The sequence below is a fragment of the Grampus griseus genome (assembly GCF_964374135.1).
Source record: "Grampus griseus genome assembly, chromosome: 4".
In the NCBI taxonomy this organism is placed as follows: Eukaryota; Metazoa; Chordata; class Mammalia; order Artiodactyla; family Delphinidae; genus Grampus; species Grampus griseus.
The window spans coordinates 57,915,149-57,941,757 of NC_138997.1; the positions used below are offsets into that span (position 1 = coordinate 57,915,149).

Genomic DNA, 26,609 nt, shown 5'->3' on the forward strand with positions numbered 1-26,609 from the left:
AGCTCACCAGAAACATTCCAAATGCACAGTAGTTCTCATCTTTTTTTGCAGCTTGAAACCTGAGTGGAGATTTGAAGAAAACTGGATTGGATCACCAAGTTTCTTTCACAGGACCGTCTGGACAGGTTTTATCTCATTATTGCTGACATTAATATTTAGATTTTAGATATAGCAAATACAGAATGCAAATTATTTATTACAAAACTGTTTTAAAAAGGAAATATAGAGATAATGAAGTTTTTAATCAATACTTTAGTCACTTAATAATGTACAACATGTAAAGCTTTATTAAATCACTTATTTATCATTAAAAATAATATCTTGTATTTATATAATGCTTTGCTGTTTAAAGAGTTTTAACATAAAACTACAGTATCCTAATTGCCTTGTAAGTCCTGCATGTTGGACATGTTCTCTATTTTACTGATAAGAAAACGAAACAACAGAGTAGAAAAGTTAGAAGGGAGACTGAATTCTAGTCAGGTGTTTACTTCTGTGAAATATATCAGAAGTCTATTACCACTAGAGGCCTTGAAAATATTACTATCACTTTTAAGTGAGAGATATCAGATACACAAGAGCAGAAATCCAAGTCCTTGGTAAGTTGTTGACAGGTAGACCATTGTCAGGATAGTACTTATCTTATCTAGGAGACTTTAGTGGAACCTAGAGAGCCCGAAGAGATTTGATCTAACAATTAAATAATTGAATTTAATGAGGATTTTTTAGCATCTATTTTGTGACACAGTGCTGAGGTTCTGGATAGAATGATGTACAAGAGGATATTCTCTACTTTCAGCCACTTTGCTCAAATCCAAGTAAGTCGAAGAAGGTGAGGCTGAAGTGAGCTCTTTGCATCTACACTCACCCTGGTATTCAGCACTTATCACTGGGTTTGGTAACAACAGAGGAACTCAGACAGAGAGTACTTGTTGAATTAAAGGCAGATTGAGAGTGGAGGAGGGGAGGATGGAGAAACACAGAAAGAAAAAGAGGAAGGAAAGAAGAAATAAAAGAGAAAGAAGAAATATTTCTTCCTTCAACTGAATTTATGAATCACAGTTTTAATAATTTTTGTTGGTGTTTCTAGACACCAGTAACCTACATACTCAGTTAGGAAATGAAATTGACAGTTTCTAACTGAAATAGGTCTTTTGAGAAAGAAAAAAGCAGCTAGAGGTGAATCTATACATTGTGATGTGAGATAATTTACTAAAAGAAGTTAGGTAAACAAAGAAAGAGATTTTATTATATGCCACCTAGTTTAACTCAGATTCAAATTGACCATGAAGGGTCAGCCAGAAGTCAGTCAACTGTTTGATAATAAATCAGCTACTCCCGATTGACTATAAGCCAATTCTTACAAACTTGGCAGAACATCAAGAAAGTTGTTCACATGAATAAACAAATCAACAGACAGGGCAAGGGATGCCTTCCTCACACAGTTTTTTCTAGTGATTATATGAAAAATAGACTTCTATGCAAACCAGTAAGAAAGTTAAAGACAACTGGAAATACATGATGGGAAAACTGCAGATATCTTCAATTTATAAATAAATAATAAATTACTAGCTATACATCAGTTAGGACAAAACAACACTCCTGATGGGCAAAATTGATCAAAATGATTAAAAGAACCAATAAACTTAAGAAATATGAAAAATTATAAAATATCTATGAAATACAGATTTTAAATAATATATATTCAATTATGAAAGATTGCAACAATTAAATTTCCAATACTGATGATGCAGTGAGAAAATAGGCAATTTCATATACCGCGCAAATGTGCACACTCCTTTAGTGATTTGTTAAAGACAATTGCCAATTTCTTAAGTGTGTATACCTTTTACTTTGGCAATTCCATCATCACTGCAAAGATAAGTGTGAAAAGACATATGCTCGAAGAAATTTGTTGCAGTACCATTTATATTGGAAAAAAGGAACAACAGGGATTCCCAATAATAAAGAGTTGTATCATCTATGTTACATCCATACTATGGATTGCTATGTGTTATTTATAAGAATAAAAACAGAATTTATGTACCAGCAGCAAAATATGTTCACATCATACAGTTCAGTATAAAAATAGATTACAAATGAATGTAAAATAGAATACAAATTAAACTACATTCATAAGTGTATAGATTTTATATATACTTAAATATTTAGAAACATAAAAACAGCATTATTAGGAATGATCATGTCTTATGTGTAGAATAAAGAGAGCACTTTCATTTTCTCTATATCACTTAATGTTTTCAACGTGTCAAAAATAAGGATATTTATATGTGCATGTTTACATGGATGCATGAATGTGTGCGAATTTATCCTTCTTTGTGTAAAATGGATATGGTTCAATCCTCAAAGAGTCTCCTGCAGGACAAACTTAACCTAATCTATAATGATGTCTGCTTTTTCATAGAACCTTATGACATATGCATAACGTTTTAAAATAAAACTTTTCATGTCTGGCAAAAAGTGTCTAATAAATAACATCCATTTTCTTTCCTAGGGTGGTTGTAGAAAAAAAATAGGCACTTCTTACAGTGAGGCCAACTGGAAGGCTATTTTCATATTCAGTCAGTAGTTGTTGAGCTTCCTAACTAGGGCAGTGACCATGAAGATAGAAAAAAGAAGAAAATAATGGAGATGGAATCAATGGGTTTGAGTGCCTGGTGCTAGTGGGAGAGAGATGAGAGGTAACATCTGAAAGTTTTCATCTCCACTGTTTAGCCTGAAATGTAGTAGGGGAAACACTACCAGAAGGAGCTTTCAGTGTAAGTCAGTGGTCTAAATACTTGGTTTGATTTGTAGGTCACATCTTTCTAAAATTTTACCATCAGTTATTTCTTCCTTTGGGTTAATGCATTTGTTACAATATCTGCTAATTTCACTTCCTCTTTAGAGTGTACTTCTCATAGTTTGGGATGCTCTGTATTAAAGGAAACACATTAGGTGACTAAAAGAACTACTGCCTCCAAGAGGCTCCTGTTATGGTATGAACTTTCTGAAAAAGGCACTAAAAGCCACAGCAGTCACAAATGTATAGGGGTATAACAACTTATCTGGCAGTTTTTTGGGCAAGGGTGGATATTAGCTGTAATGCTAATATCAAAGAAGGACAACATTCGTTGAGATACTATATCACAAACTCAGAACGGGGTAAGTTTGGGGAGTAAACATGTAGTGAAAGAAGTTGAAAGCCAATAAAGGAAAGTGTGCTTAATTAAAAATTTTAAGGCTAACTCTGAACATGAAATGATTTAACATGGGATCAGGAGAGGAACTGTCAATGATAACCATGTTGTTTAACCTTATAATTGTCACACAAGTCACTCAATGGGAGTGTCGACTTCTTTACTGATCAAGTGAGAGAGAAAAGTATAAGTAATGCTAGGGGTCACACAGGAATCTTCTCTACCCTCAAGAATCCGTCTTAGACGTATCCATTACAGTGTCATTAATTTCATCTTCTTTTTAATACACTCAACAAGCATTTGATTTTTTTTTCATTAAATGAAACATATTCAGGAACTAAGGAAGCTCTGACTTTGATATTTGGCAATAGCTATCAAATGTGACCATCAATCTTTATTGTTACTTAATGTATACAGAATTAATCAAAGTGATTATTTGCCAAAGTATTGTTGTATTTTCTCAATCTCTTAGCTTTTTTATATGCCCCATCAATTTTGACAGAGAAATCGAAGGCTCTGTTGAATGTATCACCCATTTTGTACATAGTTTTGAAACATCTTACTTTATTGTGCTTTGTACTTATTCTTTCATATGTTAGACTTATTAATAGGATTAGAAACTCTTAAAACACCAAGGCTATGTTATATCCTTCTTTAATATGCATTTACCCCATATGCTCAACAGCTAAGAAATGCTAGACACCCAAGAGAAACTCAATGTACAGGGCTATTATTAATGTTAAAACATTTTAAAGTACATACAAAGTGGAAAGCATACCTTTTTTTCTTTCAGTGTACCACTCTATGATGAATTATTCCAAACCTGCCTATTTAGATTACTTTGGCAGAATCCATGGAATTCTACTGTATAAAGAATTTATCCAATATTGGCATGATGTGGAGGCATTTGAGGCAAGGCCAGATGACCTTGTCATTGTCACCTATCCCAAATCTGGTAAGTCTCTTTGTTAGGTCAAAGTTTTTCCCTTTTCACCTAGAAATGACAAACCCACCTTGACTGGTAAATATTGAGCCATTCACCCCTCCCACACTCATTCTCTATATTAAATAAGGACAGATATAGCAGTTTTGGTATAGACATACAAAAAGTGGCATACGATAGCTCTATTCTAAGACCACAATCTGTACCTATAATTTGAGCAGCACATTGACAAATGGGTATTGTTGGCCACTTTAGAAAATCACATAATATAGATGGATGAATATGGAACCATAACTAAAATTTAAAACTACCCACTGTGTTTACCTTATTTCATTATTGTCATTGTTGTATAGACAAAGTATAAGCAATTTTCACAGATTTTTTAAAACTTAACACTTTTTCAGCTAACAAGCTCCTCTTTATAAAGTCCATCTCTGAAACTCTATTTGCAAGCAACGTCTTTTTTCCTGAAATTAGCTTGTTAGTCATAACTCTGGAGTCTTACAATCCTAGATCTTTAGAAATTAGAAAGGTCCAGTACAGACTTCTTCTTTATCTTCTCTATCTCTATCTTCTCTAACTGTTCCAATTAACACAAGTATGTCAAACAGTAAATATGTCTTTGACTACTCTGACTGTAAAGAGCTCCTGCATTTCTCTTTCTTGTCTAGATCTATGTCAGCACAAAACCAGTCACATGAAGAGGACACCTGAGAGCTACTCCAGAGTCAATTTCTCTTACTTCTGCATCTCCCATATTCAGTCAATCAATGTGTTTTGCCCTTTTAGTCTCTTAGATATGCCTCACAGTCAGTCTCTTACAGGTCTCTTGTCACCTTTCTTATTGACCCCTCACTCCATTGTTTTATTTACTTTGGCTCCAGAGGAATTCTTCCAAAATATAACCATGATAATCTTGCTTTCTTGCTTAATGTATGCTAATGCCTTTGAAAAACTTTTAGAAAACAACTTGAACTCTAGTATGAACTACAAGGCTTTTTAGGCTCAGTGTCTGGTTGCTGCTGTAAGCTCATCTCCACACATCCCTTCAGGTAGCCTCTGATTTAGTCTTTATAATCTACATCCAATTTGTTTCCTTGCCTCTTTACTATTTGTAAGTATCTGGCCTTTGATTAAGAAAAACAAACAAACAGATTTTCTGTCTGGTAGACCACTTTCCTACCTTACAAAACTTGTGAATTTATGCCAATTGTTTGTTAAAGCTAAGCTCAATTATCATGGTATCTTGAAGGCATTTCTTGTGGAAACATCACGGCAGCAGCAGAAGCACACAAAGTTCCTCCTTTAAAGTCCTTTGAATCCCTGTGACCATCTGTATTACAACATCTTAAGGAAAAAGAAGTGTTGTAATTTTTGAACATTCTTTCTGACTTTTCAGAGGGCCTTTGAACATCACAGGACAAGGACCAGATTTATTCTTTTCTATATACTCTGTAGTAGGACTCAACCTGAGGCATAGAAGCTATCTAGAAAATTTGTGGATGAAAGCATGGTTACTTTTTAGATGTAAAAATTTAGTTCCAAGACTGTTATCAGATTGTACAATGTCACAATTCATCATCGACACATTCAGATTTCTACCACAGGTGTATCTTATTACAATGTTCTTTATTTATTGATGCTATGTTAAGATCCTATAAGATTAAATTTTAGAGGACATATTTCTTGAGTCCTGTGGTTATTCTGGCATCTTTCAAATACTATTGCATTGGTAACTTCCTACTTTATCCAACTATAAATCTATCACTCCCTGCATCATCAGCTATGCATCATCAGTGGGAGACTCAGATTTGTTTAATTTTTTCAGGCACAACATGGGTTAGTGAAATTGTATACATGATTTATACAGAGGGTGATGTGGAAAAGTGCAAAGAAGATGCCATTTTTAATCGAATTCCTTACCTGGAATGCAGAACCGAAAAGGTGATGAATGGTAATGCTTAAGTTAATTTTAAAAGCTATATACACATATTTTAAGTGTGGATGTAAATGGTGCAAGGAAAGAGACTATAAGCAAAAGTGGCAATTAGTATTATGTCTTCTACATAAGAAAGAATGTAAATTTAATTTTAAATCTTGACAGAGTTTATGGTATAGCATATGCCTGGAATAGAGAGAATAGGATAGCTCTGACATGCTTTCAGCAGAGCCTAGTAATATGTGAGCATTTATCTCTTTATGGGATGTATGCAACAGTACTTTAAATGACAGGAAGATATCCATAAAATTTTCAAGGATATATGCAAAAATATTTTTATCACAGATTCTTTTAATATTATGAAAAATTAGAAACAATATATATGTTAATCAACAAAAGAAGAGTTAAAAGTGATATGAAATCATTAAACATGTTACAATGACATATATTTCTTGACATTGAAGTGTTACTATAATATATCGACAAAAATGCAATTAGGGGACTTCCTTGTCTGTCCAGTGGTTAAGACTTCACCTTCCAATGCAGAGGGTGCGGGTTTGATCCCTGGTCAGGGAGCTAAGATCCTACATGCTTCACGGCCAAAAAAACCAAAACATAAAACAGAAGCAATATTATAACAAATTAAATAAAGACTTACAAAAATGGTCCACATGAAAAAAATCTTAAAAGAAAAGAAAAATGCGATCAGAAGATATTAAATATTTCATCTGTGTGTGTGGTATTTGTATGGCTGTGAGTCTGGGCGTATAGACATCTTTGTATGGAAGGATGCTTACCAAAACGTTAATAATGATTTTTTTCAAAGGTGAAATTTTATTTGATCTATTTTTTCTCTATAATTTTCTCTACCTAAACTTTTCTAACTTTTGTTTTTTTAAAAAATTAGGAGTAAAACAATTAAAACAGATGGCATCTCCTAGAATAGTGAAGTCTCATCTGCCACCTGAGCTTCTTCCAGCCTCATTTTGGGAAAAGAACTGTAAGGTAACCAGAGTAAAGTGTTCTTAGAACACCGAACTCAAAGAATTTTACAATGATAAAGCTATGTAACATCCTAACTGTGTCTTATACACACTTGTTTACTTATTCCTTCATTGAATCTATAGACATTTTTAAAATGTGGATCATAGTCAGTATAGTCAAAGAGTTTAGATTTCAGTTCTAACTCCAGAGGTAATTCTGAGAAAAACAAGTAAATTATCTAAGCTTCAGTTTCCTCATCTATAAAAGAGAGATAATAATTGCATTCCGCATAGAGTTGTTATAAGGATTAACTAAAATAATTCTTGTAAAGTGCTTAACATAGTACCTAGCATGTTATAAATAATATATGGTAGCTACTTTTGTATTTGCTGTTATTAGTAATTGCATTCAATATACTCTTTTTGAAAACTATTGTGCTTGGCATTGTGAGGCAGGCAAATGAACTAGACGAGGACAAACCAGACAAAAATAACATAATAATTATTTACTGAGTGCCTATCCTGAGCCTGCAATATGACAATTAATAAGATGCATGCAATCCTTGTCTTCATGGGCACATGGTCCACAGGGGGAAAGTGACAAATAAAGAAACAATACATAAGGTACTATAAGTCAAGTAAGAGAAGAATTCTAGCCCAGACATTGAGGGCAGAGAAGTTATCCAGGAGCAAGTAACATCTCAGTTGATATATGAAGGATGTATAGGAATTAGTCTATATAATCCCAGAGGCAACCCAAGGTGGGATGTGAAACCAGTTCAATTTAGCTGGAAAGCTGAGTGTCCATACTGGCTGGATGAGTGAAGGGAGATAAGCTGGGTTTGTTTATAACAGATATGGAAGCCAATTTAGAAAGTTTGGGTTCCACTTTGATGATAATGAGGAGTTACAGCCATATTAAGCTGCTGATTTATATGATCAATTTTGCTTTTTAGAAAGAATAATACATGGAATCCTAAAGTACAGGCAAAACATTGTCTTAAAACACTGAAGCCATTTCTCAAGACCTTACTAGCTTTATTAGGACACACTATGACCCATACTAAACATATAAGATATTAAAGTACTATGTGTAGTCATTATTGACAAAAAGGGGATCTATCTGAGTCATGAAACATTTCCATTTTGTACACTGACGTAACAGGGCATATATGACATTTTCTGGAGATCCATGGTGCAAAATTTTGAAGATTCCAATGGTTTTTGTTTGTTTGTTTTTATCATAGGCAATCTTAGAAAGATCACATACATGCTGCTGAAATCATTCCATACACAAGAGCTCTCTCTTTAATAAACATTATTCATGTATCTTTTGGGAAACATGTGATTACTATTTTTTCAAGAGATTTGGCCAAGTTACTTTTTTTCTTTTGAGAATGGGATGAAGCCTTGATGTTACCCCTTTATTTATTTATTTTTAAAAATTAAAAAAGTATATTTTTTATAAATTTATTTATCTTTGGCTGTGTTGGGTCTTCATTTCTGTGCGCAGGCTTTCTCTAGTTGCAGCGAGCGGGGACTACTTTTCATTGCAGTGCACAGGCTTCTCATTGCAGTGGATTCTCTTGTTGCAGAGCATGGGCTCTAGGCTCGCAGGCTTCAGTAGTTGTGGCATGTAGGCTCAGTAGCTATGGCACATGGGCTTAGTTGTTCCATGGCATGCGGGATCTTCCCAGACGAGGGCTTCAGCCCATGTCCCCTGCATTGGCAGGTGGATTCTTAACCACCGTGCCACCAGGGAATTCCCCCCCTTTACTTTTAAATGAAAATACATACTGTACCTTTATAATAGCCTCAGTCTTCACAAAACTGCTGATCATCTCAGAGATCATCAAAGACTAGGAGACAACTGGATGGATTCACATCCTGAGTACTTCCAGGGTGATTCACTGGTAGACAAGAAGAGAAGTGGATTGAGACTCTTAGTAAAAGTGTGTTTGGAGTGTTGGACTAGAAACTTTAAGTGATAAAAAAGAAGAAAGTAAAAAAAAAAAAAGGGAACAGGCTAATAGATAAAAGAAACAATTGAGGCCAATAAACTTGAGAACTTGGAGTTGTTGCAGAAGAGGTATATTCCTGATAAGAAAGAAAGAATAAAGAAACAGGACTGTCTTGGAAGAAAACATGGTGCTCAAGGACAAGCCTTCAGAAACTTTAGGGTACTGACAAGTTTCAAGATTTGGCTAAAAATATTGTTAGTTGAAGTAAAATAGAGGTAATGATCAATGACCACATGAACCTAGAGAATCAGATGGTTCATGCATACAGACACTAAAATTATACAGTGTGGTGAAAAGTTTTGGTATGGAGAGTAACACTATAAGGCAGGTGTTCAAATCTTCAGTTAAAACAAGGGAATGACCACAAGCTTAAAAATGTCACAGCTGGTTGAAGTATGAATTATTATAGGATCAGGGGGTTTTCAAGTGTAGGAATTTTAAGATAGATTATGATCCCAAGTGAATTTTGGGCAAACTAGAAACTTTGACTTGAGAGAAGTGAGTGGAAAGACCTAGATTTACCTCGAAGGCAGGAAGAGCATGTGCAGTGAAAAGTTAGGGAAGAGAATAGGATCTTCCAAAAAAGAGATAAGACAAACTGATGGAAGTTTAAGGAAAGAGGAATTGCTTTAACTTCCCACCTTCCCCCGCCCCACATCCTGGAGAATAAAAACTTTTATGGAGGACTTGGAGCAAAGGTTTAAATATGGATAGTATTTTTTAATTTAATTTAATTAATTTATTTATACAGCAGGTTCTTATTAGTTGTCTATTTTATACATATTAGTATATATAAGTCAATCCCAATCTCCCAATTCATCCCACCACCACCCGCACCCTGCTTATCCCTCTTGGTGTCTATATGTTTATTCTCTACATCTGTGTCTCTATTTCTGCCTTGCAAACCGGTTCATCTGTACCATTTTTCAAGATTCCACATATATGCGTTAATATAGGATATTTGTTTCTCTCTTTCTGACATACTTCACTCTGTATGACAGTCTATAGGTCCATCCATGTCTCTACAAATGACCCAATTTCGTTCCTTTTTATGGCTGAGTAATATTCCATTGTACCACATCTTTTTCCATTCATCTGTTGATGGGCATTTAGGTTGTTTCCATGACCTGTCTAATGCAAATAGTGCTGCAATGAACATTGGGGTGCATGTGTCTCTTTGAATTATGGTTTTCTCTGGGTATACGCCCAGTAGTGGGATTGCTGGGTCATATGGTAATTCTACTTTTAGTATTTTAAGGAACGTCCATGCTGCTCTCCATAGTGGCTGCATCAATTTATATTCCCACCAACGGTGCAAGAGGGTTCCCTTTTCTCCACACCCTCTCCAGCAATTATTGCTTGTAGATTTTCTGATGATGCCATTCTAACCAGTGTGAGGTAATACCTCACTGTAGTTTTGATTTACATTTATCTAATAATTAGTGATGTTGAGCAGCTTTTCATGTGCCTTTTGGCCATCTGTATGTCTTCTTTGGAGAAATGTCTATTTAGGCCTTCTGCCCATTTTTTGATTGGGTTTTTGTTTTTTTTAATATTGAGCTGAATGAGCTGTTTATATATATTGGAGATTAATCCTTTGTCCATTGATTCATTTGCAAATACTTTCTTCCATTCAGAGGATTGTCTTTTTGTCTTGTTTATAGTTTCCTTTGCTGCACAAAAGCTTTTAAGTTTCATTAGGTCCCATTTGTTTATTTTTGTTTTTATTTCCATTACTCTAGGAGATGGGTCAAAAAAGATCTTGCTGTGATTTATGTCAAAGAGTGTTCTTCCTATGTTTTCCTCTAAGAGTTTTATAGTGTCCAGGCTTACATTTAGGTCTTTAATCCATTTTGTTTTATTTATTTAGTTTATTTGTGTATGGTGTTAGGGAGTGCTCTAATTTCATTCTTTTACATGTAGCTGTCCAGTTTTCCCAGCACCACTTATTGAAGAGACTGTCTTTTCTCCATTGTATATCCTTGCTTCTTTTGTCATAGATTAGTTGACCATAGGTGCATGGGTTTATCTCTGTGCTTTCTATCCTGTTCCACTGATCTATATTTCTGTTTTTGTGCCAGTACCATATTGTCTTGATTAGTGTAGCTTTGTAGTATAGTCTGAACTCAGGGATCTGCTTCCTCCGGCTCTGTTTTTTTTCCCTCAAGACTACTTTTGCTATATGGGGTCCTTTGTGTCTCCATACAAATTTTAAGATTTTTTGTTCTAGTTCTGTAAAAAATGCCATTGGTAATTTGATAGGAATTGCATTGAATCTGTAGATTGCTTTGGGTAGTATAGCTATTTTCACAATATTGATTCTTCCAATCCAAGAACATACTATATCTCTCCATCTGTTTGTGTCATCTTTGATTTCTTTCATCAGTTTCTTATAGTTTTCTGAGCACAGATCTTTTGCCTCCTTAAGTAGGTGTATTCCTAGGTATTTTATTCTTTTTGTTGCAATGGTGAATGATATTATTTTCTTGATTTCTCTTTCTGATCTTTCATTGTTAGTGTGTAGGAATGCAAGAGATTTCTGTGCATTAATTTTTTTTTTTTTTTTTTTTTTGGTATGCGGGCCTCTCACTGCTGTGGCCTCTCCCGTTGCAGAGCACAGGCTCCAGAGGCGCAGGCTCAGCTTCCATGGCTCATGGGCCTTACCGCTCCATGGCATGTGGGGTCTTCCCGGACCGGAGCATGAACCTGTGTCCCCTGCATCGGCAGGCGGACTCTCAACCACTGCACCACCAGTGAAGCCCTGTGCATTAATTTTGTATCCTGCTACTTTACCAAATTAATTGATTAGCTCTAGTAGTTTTCTGGTGGCATCTTTAGGATTCTAAATGTATAATATCATGTCATCTGCAAACAGTGACAATTTTACTTCTTCTATTCCAATTTGTATTCCTTTTATTTCTTTTCCTTCTCTGATTGCCATGGCTAGGACTTCCAAAACTATGTTGAATAATGGTGGCAAGAGTGGATATCCTTGTCTTGTTCCTGATCTTAGAGGAAATGCTTTCAGTTTTTCACCATTGTGTATGATGTTTGCTATGTGTTTGCCATATATGGCCTTTGTTTTGTTGAGGTAGGTTCCCTCTATGCCCATTTTCTGGAGAGTTTTTTTTTTTATCATAAATTGGTGTTGAATTTTTTCAAAAGCTTTGTCTGCATCTATTGATATGATCATATGGTTTTTATTCTCCAGCTTGTTAATATGATGTATCACATTGATTGATTTGTGTATATTGAAGTATCCTTGCCTCCCTGGGATAAATCCCACTTGATCGTGGTATATGATCCTTTTAATGTATTGTTGGATTCTGTTTGCTAGTATATTGTTGAGGATTTTTGCCTCTATATTCATCAGTGTTATTGGTCTGTAATTTTCTTTTTTTTGTAATATCTTTGTCTGGTTTTGGTATCAGCGTGATGGTGGCCTCATAGAATGAGCTTGGGAATGTCCCTTCCTCTGAAATTTGTTGGAAGACTTTGAGAAGGATGGGTATTAGCTGTTCTCTAAATCTTTGATAGAATTCACCCATGAAGCCATCTGGTCCTGGACTTTTGTTTGTTGGAAGATTTAAAATCACATTTTCAATTTCATTACTTGTGCCTGTTCTGTTCATATTTTCTATTTCTTCCTGGTTCAGTCTTGGAAGGCTATAGTTTTCTAAGAATTTGTCCATTTCTTCCAGGTTGTCCATTTTATTGGCATAGAGTTCCTTGCAGTAGTCTCATGATGCTTTGTATTTCTGTGGTGTCCATTGTAACTTCTCCTTTTTCATTTCTAATTTTATTGATTTGAGTCCTCTCCCTCTTTTCTTTGATGAGTCTGGCTAAAGTTTTATCAATCTTGTTTATGTTCTCAAAGAACCACGTTTTAGTTTTATTGATTTTTGCTATTGTTTTCTTTGTTTCTATTTCATTTATTTTTGCTTTGATTTTTATGATTTCTTTCCTTCTACTAACTTTGGGTTTTGTTTGTTTTCTTTCTCTAGTTACTTTAGGTGTAAGGTTACATTGTGTTTTGAGATTTTTCTTGTTTCTTGATGTAGGAATGTATTGCTATAAACTTCCTTCTTAGAACTGCTTTTGCTGCATCCCATACATTTTGGATTGTCGTGTTTCCATTGTCATTTGTCTCTAGGTATTTTTTGATTTCTTCTTTGATTACTTCAGTGATCTCTTGGTTATTTAGTAACGTATTGCTTAGCTTCCACGTGTTTGTGTTTTTTATGTTTTTTTCCATGTAATTGATTCCTAATCTCATTGCACTGTGGTTGGAAAAGATGCTTGATGTGATTTCAATTTTCTTAAATTTATCAAGGCTTGATTTGTGACCCAAGATGTTATCTATCCTGGAGAATGTTCCATGTGCACTTGAGAAGAAAGTGTAATCAGCTGTTTTTGAATGGAATGTCCTATAAATATCAATTTAATCTATCTGGTCTATTGTGTCATTTAAAGCTTGTGTTTCCTTATTAATTTTCTGTCTGGATGATCTGTCCATGGGTGAAAGTGAGGCGTTAAAGTCCCCCACTATTGTTGTGTTACTGTCAATTTCCTCTTTTATAGCTGTTAGCATTTGCCTTTTGTATTGAGGTGCTCCTTTGTTTGGGTGCATAAATATTTTCAATTGTTATATCTTCTTCTTGGATCGACAACTTGATCATTATGTAGTGTCCTTTCTTGTCTCTTGTAACATTCTTTATTTTAGAGTCCATTTTATCTGATATGAGTATTGCTACTCCAGCTCTCTTTTGATTTCCATTTGCATGGAATATCTTTTTCCATTCCCTCACTTTCAGTCTGTATGTGTCCCTAGATATGAATTGGGTCTCTTGTAGAAAGCATATAGATGGGTCTTGTTTTTGCATCCATTTAGTGAGCCTGTGTCTTTTGGTTGGAGCACTTAATCCATTCATATTTACGGTAATTATCAATATGTATGTTCCTATTACCATTTTCTTAATTGTTTTGGGTTTGTTTTGTAGGTCCTTTTATTCTCTTGTGTTTTCCACTTAGAGAAGTTCCTTTAGCATTTGTTGTAGAGTTGTTTTGGTGGTGCTTAATTCTCTTAGTTTTTGCTTGTCTGTAAAGCTTTTGATTTCTCCATCAAATTTTAATGAGATGCTTGCCAGGTAGAGTAATCTTGGTTGTAGGTTCTTCTGTTTCATCACTTTAAGTATATCATGTCACTCCCTTCTGATTTGTAGCGTTTCTGATAAGAAATCAGCTGTTAACCTTATTGTAGTTCCCTTGTATGTTATTTGTCATTTTTCCCCTAATGTTTTTATAATTTTTCTTTGTCTTTAATTTTTGTTGATTTGATTACTATGTGTCTCTGCATGTTTCTCCATGGGTTTATCTTGCCTGGGACTCTCTGCACTTACTGGACTTGGGTGGCTATTTCTTTTCCCATGTTAGGGAAGTTTTCGACTATAACCTCTTCAAGAATTTTCTTGGATCGTTTCTCTCACTCTTCTCCTTCTGAGACCCCTATAATTCGAATGTTGGTGCATTTAATGTTGTCCCAGAGGTCTCTTAGGCTGTCTTCATTTATTTTCATTCTTTTTTCTTTATTCTGTTCCGCAGCAGTGAATTCCACCATTCTGTCTTCCAGGTCACTTATCCGTTCTTCTGCCTCAGTTATTTTGTTATTGATTCCTTCTAGTGTATTTTTCATTTCAGTTATTGTATTGTTCTTGTCTGTTTGTTTGTTCTTTAATTCTTCTAGGTGTTTGTTCTTTAATTCTTCTAGGTCTTGGTTAAACATTTCTTGTATATTCTCAATATTTGCCTCCATTCTTTTTCCATGGTCCTGGCTCATCTTCACTATCATTATTCTGAATTCTTTTTCTGGAAAGTTGCCTATTTCCACTTCATTTAGTTGTTTATCTGGGGTTTTATCTTGTTCTTTAATCTGGTACATAGTCCTCTGCCTTTTCATTTTGTCTGTGTTTCTGTGAATGTAGTTTTCTTTCCACAGGCTCAGGATTGCTGTTTTTCTTGCTTTTGCTGTCTGCCCTCTGGTAGATGAGGCTATCTAAGAGGGTTGTGCAAGCTTCCTGATGGGAGGGACTGGTGGTAGGTAGAGCCGGGTGTTGCTCTGGTGGGCAGAGCTCAGTAAAACTTTAATCCATTTGTCTGCTGATCGGTGGGGCTGGGTTGCCTCCCTGTTGGTTGTGAGGCCTGAGGTGACCCAGGACTGAAGCCTACAGGTCCTTTGGTGGGGCTAATGGTGTACTTCAGGAAGGCTCATGCCAAGGAGTACTTCTGTTGCCAGTGTCCTTGTACCTACAGTGAGCCACAGATGCCCCCCACCTCTGCAGGAGACCCTCCAACACTAGCAGGTAGGTCTGGTTCAGTCTCCTGTGGGGTCAGTGCTCCTTCCCCCTGAGTCTTGATGTGCACACTATTTTGTGTGTGCCCTTCAAGAGTGGAGTCTTTGTTTCCCCCAGTTCTGTTTAAGTCTTGCAATCAAATCCCACTAGCCTTCAAAGTCTGATTCTCTGGGAATTCCTCCTCCTTTTGCCAGACCCCCAGGTTGGGAAGCCTGACGTGGGGCTCAGGACCTTCACTCCAGTGGGTGGACTTCTATGGTATAATTTTTCTCCAGTTTGTGAGTCACCCACCCCCCATTTATGTGATTTGATCTTATTATGATTGCTCCCCTCCAACCATCACATTTCAGCTTCTTTGTCTTTTGAGGTGGGGTATCTTTCTTTGTCTTTCTGTCTTCCTGTCAATGATTGTGCAGCAGTTAGTTGTGATTCTGGTGCTCTTGGAAGAGAGAGTAAGAACACATCTTTGTATTCCTCCATCTTAAACCAATCCATGGATAGTATTTTGAGATGCAGAGAATATTCAAGACAGAGGGAAAAGCATGAATAAAAAAAGGGATGAAAATTATGAAGTAAAGTGTTGGAAATAGTGGCAAAGAGTTCCATTCAGCTAATAGGCAAAAAGGACTAGGGAGAGTTTTAAGTAAGGTTGGAAAAGTTCAATATGGCTAATGATAGCTTTGATGAGAAAAGAAAGTTCGCTTTATTTACTGTAGCATTTGGAGCGTTTTATAGTGGGACCTTAAAAATGAAAACCATACTTCTTAGAGTAAACAAAAAGATTTCTTTAAAATTGTTTGAAAATGTATTAACTTTAGTAAGACAGGTTATGAGCCTAATCATATCCAGGAAAGAGTGGAGAGTCAAGAGCAGCCATTCCCAATGACATTTCTCAGGTGCCTGAAGGAGGAAGTGGAAGACCAGAGAGATGAAGTTTACTTTTGCAGCTCTTTTCTGGCAGCACTGAGTGTCTGACCTAGAAAAGACTGTAACGATCTGATGTAACTCATTTGTTTAGTAGATAGAAAATGTAGGTCCAAAATGATTGGTGCTTTGCACAAGATGGTAGAAATTAGTGCCAAAACCAGCGTCTAAAACCAAGGCTTCCTGTCTGTTCATTTATTGATGTTTCCTTGCTATATAAAATGGAAACTAAACAAGGTGTGAGTGAAGATTATATTTTTTCACTGACAGCAACATGCACTTAAAAAGAACCTCATAAACATGATTTTTTCTTCAAGATTGCAAGCAAGAAAATAACAGGACTTTTTTTTTTTTTATTGCTATAAGGAATAGTGGTGTAGCATAAAGGCCAGAAGACTTTTTACTCTCATTGGGTACATTTATTCTCAACCATGTATTCCGACTAAGCTTCAGTTTAGTTTCTGTACTTATAAATTGGGGATAATAATCTGCCTCATCCATTTTATATCAATGGAATTTGAGACACTCAAATGAAATATGTGAAATAAAAATGAATATGGCACAAAAATGAAAAGTGAGAGCTAACATTGAACAACAATGCAAAAGATGCTGTCACTTTAGATTATTTAAGGAGTTTTCTTCTTTATAATTTTATATATTTTATATATTTCTACAATAAATATGTGTTATGTTTATAGTTGAAAACATAAACATTTCCTTTTTAAATCTTGGTGAGACTATATTTGAAAAATATTAGCTGATTTAATATCTAATTTCATCTTCTTAGATCATCTATGTTTGCCGGAATGCCAAGGATGTGGTTGTTTCTTATTACTATTTCTTTTTAATGGTGACTGCTAATCCAGATCCTGGTTCTTTTCAAGATTTTGTGGAAAAATTCATGGATGGAGAAGGTATGAACAGTTTCTTTTTCTGAATTCTTTCAAGGTAAATGATACAAGACAAATGGCATCTCTGGGCAAAAATTTTTGTTGTCCGTTCTGGTCTGTTATCCTTCCTAGTCCTTAATTAAAACACAGAAATTCTAGAAGGCCTTGAACTTTAGAACAAGCATAGAGTTTCCAGATGCGGATGGAAAATTGCAGAACCTGGATACTCTAGTTTGGTGCCTACAAATAAGTATACAGATGTATGTGTGTCCAATTCTCTCTCATCTCTTTTTATTACAGAAGCACTTCACAGTGTGTTATTTCAACTTCATTGAACAAGAGGGGAAAAAGACAGAGGAGAGAAAATGTTCATTTGTTTCTAAGAAAAATTTCAGATACTACATGGGGCCAGAATTCACAAAGAAGTCTGAATATCTACAAAGTTCTTACTCATTCTAACTACTGTGCAGTCTGAATAATTCAACTAGATTTCTCAGAACAGTGTAAGAGTTACCTGAGCAGAAATTCTGGGAAATTTTGTCTTTTTATTTAACTCCCAACTAAAGCAACTTGAGTATTCAAATTTGAGAAATAAAGCGTTCAGGAGAATCTAGTATTAACTAAAGAAGACCATTCTAATCCTGTAGTAATAATTGTAAGGAAAAAAGATAATAACACCATTTTTATATCCACAAAATTTAATATTGACTCAATGAAAATGTGGTATATGTGCATTACGCTTATCTCTACATTTGGAAAATTTTATGCTAAAGCATCATGAATAAAATACATGCCTCAAGATTATCAAACAGGTGTTATAAGGCAGAGAAAGATAATGTACCTCTGCAAAATGAACGAATAAGATCACTATAAAAATCATTATATGACTTTTTCTGTAAAGAAATAAATGTAACAAAACAGAAACAGACCTACCCACATATACAGAAAACAAACTAGTGTTTACCACAGGGGAGGGGGATAGGGAGGGGCAAAATAGATGAAGGGGATTATGAGGTACAAGCTGCTAGTTATAAAATAAATAAGTCACAGGGAAGTAATGGGCAACATAGGGAATATAGTCAATATTTTATTATAACTTTACGGTGTATAATCTATTAAAATATTGAATCACTATGTTGTACAACCACTATAATATTGTAAGCCAACTATACTAAATAAATAAATAAATAAATAAATAAATTGTCGGTAGAGTCAAAGAACAGAAGAGGTATGTAACGATTTAATGCAAAGCAGAGTACTTTGACTCACACATCATTATATTATCATGTCAGCTTTTTACTGGGTAAAATACTTGGATATATGTGAGAAAAGATGAGGGAAGAGAAAGGAAGAAACCGTATATGGTCATACCACATCATCTCCAAAATCTTCTAATTTTTTAGAGTGAGAATGATACTAAGCGTCCCTAAGAGGGCACCTCTTACCATTTAAACTGTGAGTGGTGTAACAAAAATTATATAGCTGCTAGCTTCAGTTACCAAAGCTAGTTTTTTGTTTGTTTGTTTGTTTTTGCAGTACGCAGGCCTCTCACTGTTGTGGCCTCTCCCGTTGCGGAGCACAGGCTCCGGACGCGCAGGCTCAGCAGCCATGGCTCACGGGCCCAGCCGCTCCGCGGCATGTGGGATCTTCCCGGATCGGGACACGAACTCGTGTCCCCTGCATCGGCAGGCGGACTCGCAACCATTGCGCCACCAGGGAAGCCCCAAAGCTAGTTTTTAAATGGTACATATGAGACCTGGACTGAATTCTGATCATAATAATGTTGATAATTCCACTACTCAACTCATTTCACTAACAACCTGATTTCACACACACACACACACACACACACACACACACACACACCCCATTTTCAAAAATGCTTTCATAAGCTCTGAATCAAATGGATGGAGTCTTCCTTCACTTTTCCTCTGAGTCATAAACCATGTCATAATAATGAAAGTTGGGAATATGTTTCTGTATATAGTTTATTCAACATACTGTGCTGCTTTTGCTGCAGAGAAATTTGCTTCAGATGTGCAGCTGATCTCTAGTTTTCATTCCATGATCATTTATTTATATTTCTTTGTCTGAAGACTCATTTTCAAGCTATATAAAGATGATGCTATGTCCTCACATTATTTTTCTCTCTAATTTTAGTTCCTTATGGTTCCTGGTATGAACACACAAAATCTTGGTGGGAAAAGAGAGAGAATCCACAAGTGCTATTTCTTTTCTATGAAGACATGAAGGAGGTGAGAAACTCAAAACATATGGCAACTTAGTAATTCTCAAAATGTTAGAATTTGACACCATGGTAAATACAAAATTCTGCCTTTAAACAAATGATGCAGCCAACTCCAAAAGTTAAAATAATCCAGATACTTTAGCACAGATTTGAAGCTAGTAAATAAAAACCTTCTGTAAGTGAATACATATAAACCCAAGTCTCAAAAATTTACCAAAGATAAAAGAAGGAATTTGAGTTCATAAAACAAAACAACAACAACATGCACACACATATGCACACAAGGAATCACAATGGGCAAGAAGAGTTAACTGGTCTCCAAATCCATAGAGGTAGGAATTATCAGACAAGGACCATAAAATAACTATGCTGAACATATTTAAAGAAACAAAAGAAGAAATTAAAAATTTTACAAAGAAACAAGAGATTACTAAAATTGATAAAGCAGATTTTGAAAACCCCCCAGCAAAATAGAATTTCTAAAATAAATTTTAAAAACTAAAATTAGAAAATTAAAACATAGTTTAAATAACAGATAAGACATGGCTAAATAGTGAATTATTAATGTAGAAGATGATGCTGAGGAAAGTCCACAGGATGTACCACAGTGAGATAAACAGAATACTTCAGAAGAGGTAATGAATATATAAGATAGATTAACAAGGTCTCACATATATCAACTCAAACTTCCAGAAGAAGAGAGTAAAGAGAATGCTGGAACAACAATATGAAAAAAGAGTGAGGACATCACAATTTCTTCATAATCTGTTTTTTTAATAATCAGGGTAATTCAAAATAAAAATTACTAGGATGCCTTTTCACATCCACCAGATTGACAGCAATTAAAAAGTCTGACAATAATAAATACCAGTCAGGATGTATGTTAGTGAGAAGTAACACATTTCTGTTAAGAGTATAAAAATATACAAACACTATGGAAACAACGTGTTACCTAGGGAGGGCAAACATGCACATAATTTAAGACTCAGGAATTCCACTAGTAGATATATGCTCTTGAGAAACACTGACTTGTGTGTAGTAGTTTATATATACAGCAACCTTCATAGCAGCATTCCCCATGACCATAAAAATTGGAAACAACCCAAATATACATATATTCAGGAATCAATACACGATATATACTATTATTCTACAATTAAATATTATATTGCAATGAAAAGGAATACATTTCAAATGTGCACATCAATTGGGTAAAACCAAACCATATGTTGTCTAGGGTTACATACATGAGCCTCAAATCTACAGAGTAAAGCACAGGATTGATTAGGTCAATTTCAGGATAGCAAGTTTGTTGTTGTTTGTGGAAATTGGAATGGAGAATGAAAAGAATGAAGTTGGAAACTTGCAAATGGAAAAACTCAACCAATTATGAATGTCTTATTGCATACATTCGGTAGTAGGTAAGGGTGCTATATTGATTTTTATTCTTTAAAGCACATATGTGCACATATCAAATAATTTTAAAATGAAAGACAAATTACTGGGTCTTTTTATTAAAGGGTAAGAAATATCTTCTTTATTTATTTATTTATTTATTCTTTATTAGTACCAAGAAAGCAATTGATATCCATGTCTTATCCACATCTTTGCACAATTATTAAGATTCATGTGGCAGTAATTCTAGAGTTGTTTTGATGAGGACAAATTTAAAATAAAATCATAAGTATTATTTTAGAAACTGAATTATTACTTCTTGATAGAATTTAACACAGAACAAATTGGAATGAGAAGCAGCCATGATCTATAGTTTATTTTATTACTTAAATTTGTGTTCTGTAACGAGAATATTGAAGACAGTAAATTTAAAAGGCACACGAAAAAAATGTATTAGTTAATCCAACCATTTCACCCTTCCAAATTGTTCATGTCCATTTACTCCCTATTTTGGTCAAAAATGGCCGTGTTTATGTTTCTTCTCTATTTGAGTGAATGAGGAACAGAAGAATAAATGTTTTCTCTTGTTTCTACAACATATCAAGTAGAAAGAGAAAAAGACAGTAACATTGTTATGTAGAGATACTACCTTTTTTTGTGGAAAACAAGTAAATAAAAAACGTGAGAATACGTATATGGTACAATGGATTTATATAGGGATTTATGGGAGCAAAAATAGAGTTATCTAACTCAAATTGGAATAGTCGAGGAAATTATCCCAAAGAAGGTGATACTTAAGCTGAAGTTTGACAGGCAAGCTGTAATTTGTAGAACAGAGAATTAGAGAACAGCATTCTGTGTAAAGGGAAATATACACCAGAATAAGCATTATAGTTGGTTTTGAGAATCGTTGCATTGAATGATTAAGCCGAATAATAGGGTATGCTATAGAAGTGACTAGAGATGGGGATGTTTGTAGCTATGGTTCATGAAAATCTGATATTGTTCCATGTTGAGTATTTGACTTTTTACACCCTTTCTTAATCTTTCTGGTTCCTTTGCTTCTCACTAGTTACATCAATAAATTAAAAGAAAATTGAAAGCTGTCTGCATATTTTCAACCTCAAACTTGATCTGTCAAAGGGGACTGTAGTCTTTAAGAGTGTATATTATATTCATAGATAGTATTTATTGAGCATGTATTATGCATAAATGACTAAAATAAATATTTTATAAACAGCATCTCATTTAGTGTTCTAAAAATCTTTGAAGTTTCTTTTATGTTCATTTTATGAATGAGGAAAATTATGCTTAGAGAAGTTAAAAAATACCACTTCCCCAAGAAATGTTTTTGCTCACTAGAATCCTAATTCCAATATCAGTGGGGGGAAGAGGAGGGAAGAAAAGTTTTCTTTCTGTGTCCTTTTTTATCCACAAAGTAATGTATTCAATTTTAGTAACTGAGTCTTCAAAATATTTTTTTCTTCTTAGAATATCAGAAAAGAGGTGATGAAATTGATAGAATTTCTGGGAAGGAAGGCATCAGACGAGCTTGTGGACAAGATTATAAAACACACTTCATTCCAGGAGATGAAGAACAATCCATCTACCAATTACACAATGCTACCGGATGAAGTCATGAACCAAAAAGTATCTCCCTTCATGAGAAAGGGTGAGATAGTCATGTTATTTGCCTCCATTGCTGTAGGAAATCATAAGTTGAAATAGTTATAGGCAAACATCTATTAAGGTCTATTCATGCCTGTGGACCCTGCTTGTTTTCTTCAGAGATGTTTCACATTTGAGTGACCAGTTCTGCAGAAGCATAAAATATTAGTACTACTATTAATAAATTACTATTACTTGTTGATTACTTTGTATATGCAGCAAATTATATTAAGAATGACCAGCAGCCACCCAGCCTCAGTACTAGCACTAATACCACACTCTACTAGCTATTACTTATTAAGTCTTTGTGCCTTGGTGCTGCATCACATACATCATATAAATTGTAAATTCTAATTTTTTTTAAATTCTAATGCAAGAGTTAAGAGAAAATTCTATTATAATCTAATTTTGAGATGAAGAAACAAGCTTAGAACAATTAGTCAGCTTTTCCTTAACCAAGTGGAAGGCATTTTTCAAGACTAAATGGCAAACTTCCAAACTTATCAAATTGTATACTTTAAATATGTACAGTTCTCTGTATATAAATTATACCTCAATAAAGTTGTTTTAAAAAAGACTAAGTTTCAAAACACTTAGTGGTAAATACAGCTTGGCTTAGCAAAAATATCAAAATACAATGAAGTGACATCTATTGGGAGGAGGCATGGTGGTCTTGATGAGATATAGTCAGTTTATAAATCCAAAGGCATGTAGGATATGCAGAGTATTGGGACATCCAGTCTTACTGATATGTGAAGCAGAAACAGAACAGAGAAAATCTTGCTCTTGGAACCAAATTGTCATTGAGAGGGTCAGGGATTTTTTAAACAATTGGAATAACAAACCTGCCACTGGGTGAAAATAGGGCACACATGAAAGAGAGTTAACATGCAGAGTATATTTAAATTATTGAATCCTCAGATTATCTCAGTTTCTTTTCCCATAATGTCCTCATATATTTTTAAGATAAAACAACAAACTTAAAATAATGGCCATGTTTGTAAAGGGCTTTGTACTGTTATACCTTCAGACCCCACATGATTCTCAAGACACATTTTCTATCTTCTGCTTTTTGGGTCTTGTCATTGGGAAAGTTTAGATCTCCTTGAGCTAACGGGGCAATTGAACAATTGATTAATTTAAAATACAAGGTGACTTCCTACTGTCAGGGGAGGGTTGGATGTGATGAAAAGCAAAAAGAAGAGCCTGCTAGGCTATTGTAACACACAGGTGGGAAACGCTGAGGAGCTTCTCTGTAGCTGGCAGCAGAAATGGAGAGAAGGCAATGGCTATGAAGAAAGTCTGAATATAAATAAAGAAATAGATATTGTGGTTGAAGGATAACTGTTAAGTTTATGCAGTGGATACCTGCTGTTGCCATTAACCAGGTTATGGAAAAGGTCACCAATAAAATACAATTTTGTAGGGAAGGAAATGAATTTATTTTTAAACTGGGTGAATTTGAGATGCTCGTATGGAATGAAAGTGGTCATATCAGGTAGGCACTTGGATATGAAGACGTAAGTCTGCATTTTAATATTATCAGCATGAAGATGATATTTAATATCTTGGGAGTAGGTAAAACATGGATCTCAGGAGCCCCAGCATTTCAGAGGAAATTGGAGAAGAAAAATTAAGTGAAGTATTGATAGCATAACGGGGAAGGTCAGAGAAATAAATTTGCTGTTTGTTTTGTTTTGTTTTAACAATCAGGACAAATCCTTGCTTGTACTCTCAAATATATAGTATTTATGGTATATATTTTATTTCTATAATTAAGGATTACAAGAATAAAATTTGATTAGTGTTAATGAAAGTGATGAATATTAGAAAATTTCATTATTCTGGCTGGAAGACATAATATTTACTGTTTTTTTTCTCTTTTGTTACAGGGATTGCAGGAGACTGGAAGAATTACTTTACAGTAGCCCTAAATGAGAAATTTGACATGCACTATGAGCAGCAAATGAAGGGGTCTACACTGAAGTTACGAACCGAGATCTAGGAAGGGTTTTCTTGACACATCTGAGATTAAAGTGTTCTTCTCATCATTCCTTACCTCTTTTATTTTAGACTGGTAGAGAGCGAGTCATGTGAAAGATCATGATCAGGTTCACATGATTATTGAGATCTTCATATAAAAAAGCAAGAAAGATGTTTTTCCCTGCTGTTATCTTTAAAATAAGAAAGATTTTTTTCCCTGCTGTTATCTTTAAAATGTTTTTCCTTTTCTTTCTTTATTACAAATTATTACACAAATCTATAACCTATGAGAATGATGTAGGAACACACAAATTTTTGAAGTTGTTAAAGCCTCATCAAAAATAACCAAACATTCCAAATTCTTTAACTTTGTTGTTACTTTTTTCCATTCGTTAGTACATTTAGTATATATATATATATATATATATATATATACATTTATATACATATATGCATAAATATATATATTTACATGGAATTTGAAAACCTTGACAGAAAGAACTAAAGAATAAATAAATATGAGGGTATAAATAGATCTGTTATTTCCTTCCTGATATTTTCTTTCACTTTCTGCAAAATGGCTTAATTTGGAATTTACCTTAGTTTAATGTAAATTTGGGGCATAACAGAACTGATTTCCAGACCTTTATAAATAATCCCAACGAGTGTTATTTATGCTTGAATGTCTTTAGCTAATTTGATATAGTTATGCTTTAGTATTATTTCTGTCATATACACAAGATAATAAAATTAAGCTCTGTAAAGTTTTAAAGAACGTGATATATGCCAGTAAAATAAAATACAAACAAAAGTAAAAGAAGAATTATTATTTTTTATTTAAACAATGTTGTTTTGGCTTATGTCTCCTATTTTTCTCTATTCTCTTGATCATTTTTTTCTATAGCATGTTTCTTTTAACAGTCAGTGCTTCCTTTCTCTAAATCAGAAGACACACAAGATCTTAAAAAATTCACTATGGGTCTTTAGTAGAATAGAATGTCATTACTTCCTAAACTCAAAGATCAAATCTAGGGAGAAAGTGATATATGTTTTCTTATTCTTTGGGGGAAAGGCTAGGAACTTCTCAGCCCCCTATTTAATAATTATGATTTTCAGAATAAAAGCTATTTTTTAGTGTAATATTTCTATGCATTATACAAAAATTGAAGAGTCTTGAAAACTTTTAAGATTTTGTTTGGGTTGAGGTGGTAATTAGAATCTCAGTCTCTGGAGGGAACAACTGTTACATACATACACACATGAATATACCTATACACATATTCAGACTCATTCATTATCATTATTCTTTCTCTGAACCATCTGAGATAAAGACATAATCACCCTTAAATATGCCAGTGTCTATTTCCCCCAAATAAAGCACTTTCCTGTATAATCACAACTATCCAAATCAGGAAATCAATATTGACACAGTACTACCGTCCAATCCATATATTGCAATCACATCCATCCCAACTGCTTCATCAAAGGCTTTTTGTTTTTTCCTTCTGGTCCCGGATCCAATTTGAGATAACATGTTGCATTTTATTATCATAATTCAGATTTCCTTCAGTCTCAACAGCTGCTCAGTATTTTCTGTGTTTCATGACCTTTGCAGTTTTAGAATATAGACTTTTAATTTTGCACAATATCTTCCAATCTTGCCCATCTCAACTCTCAGGACATACAGAAAAATTGTGGCTCTCTCAGCACATCACATCAGAGGGCATGCAATACCAGCCTGTTGCACACTGGTGTTGTCAAACTTGATCATTTGGTTAAATTGGTGTCTGCCCTTTTTCTCTAACATAATGTCAGCTTTTCTATCTTTGTGATTGATTAGTATTTTGTGGGGAGATAATCTAAGGCTATAATTCACTCCCTTGCATTTGGCATCCATTGATTATTTAGCCTAAATCTTTCACCACTAAAATGATTGCAAATTCTGTCAATAGTTTCTATTTCTATCATTCTTAATTTATTGCATGGCATTATATTATAAGAAAGGAATTTTTCTTTCCCCTCATTTATTTATTCATATCAATATGAACTCATGACTTCCCATTTA

The 26,609-nt window shown here is 34.5% G+C and overlaps 1 protein-coding gene across 1 annotated transcript; it reads left to right on the forward strand.

Annotated features, from left to right (window-relative positions):
• Positions 1–15: 15 nt before the first annotated feature.
• Positions 16–25,345, forward strand: SULT1E1 (sulfotransferase family 1E member 1). The gene is made up of 8 exons (XM_082653947.1): positions 16–125; positions 3,994–4,155; positions 5,972–6,097; positions 6,990–7,087; positions 17,148–17,274; positions 19,411–19,505; positions 22,385–22,565; positions 24,454–25,345. Exons 2-8 carry the CDS (start codon positions 4,005–4,007, stop codon positions 24,564–24,566), a joined length of 891 nt encoding a protein of 296 aa, XP_082510073.1. The 5' UTR covers positions 16–125; positions 3,994–4,004; the 3' UTR covers positions 24,567–25,345.
• Positions 25,346–26,609: the final 1,264 nt, after the last annotated feature.

Bases quoted from the DNA above. Each gene is read 5' to 3' on its own strand.
- SULT1E1 (XM_082653947.1), top strand. From the start codon at position 4,005: ATGATGAATTATTCCAAACCTGCCTATTTAGATTACTTTGGCAGAATC. The intron at 6,098-6,989 runs GTAATGCTTAAG...TTAAAAAATTAG, and splicing joins AACCGAAAAGGTGATGAATG to GAGTAAAACAATTAAAACAG. The intron at 7,088-17,147 runs GTAACCAGAGTA...TCATCTTCTTAG, and splicing joins TTTGGGAAAAGAACTGTAAG to ATCATCTATGTTTGCCGGAA.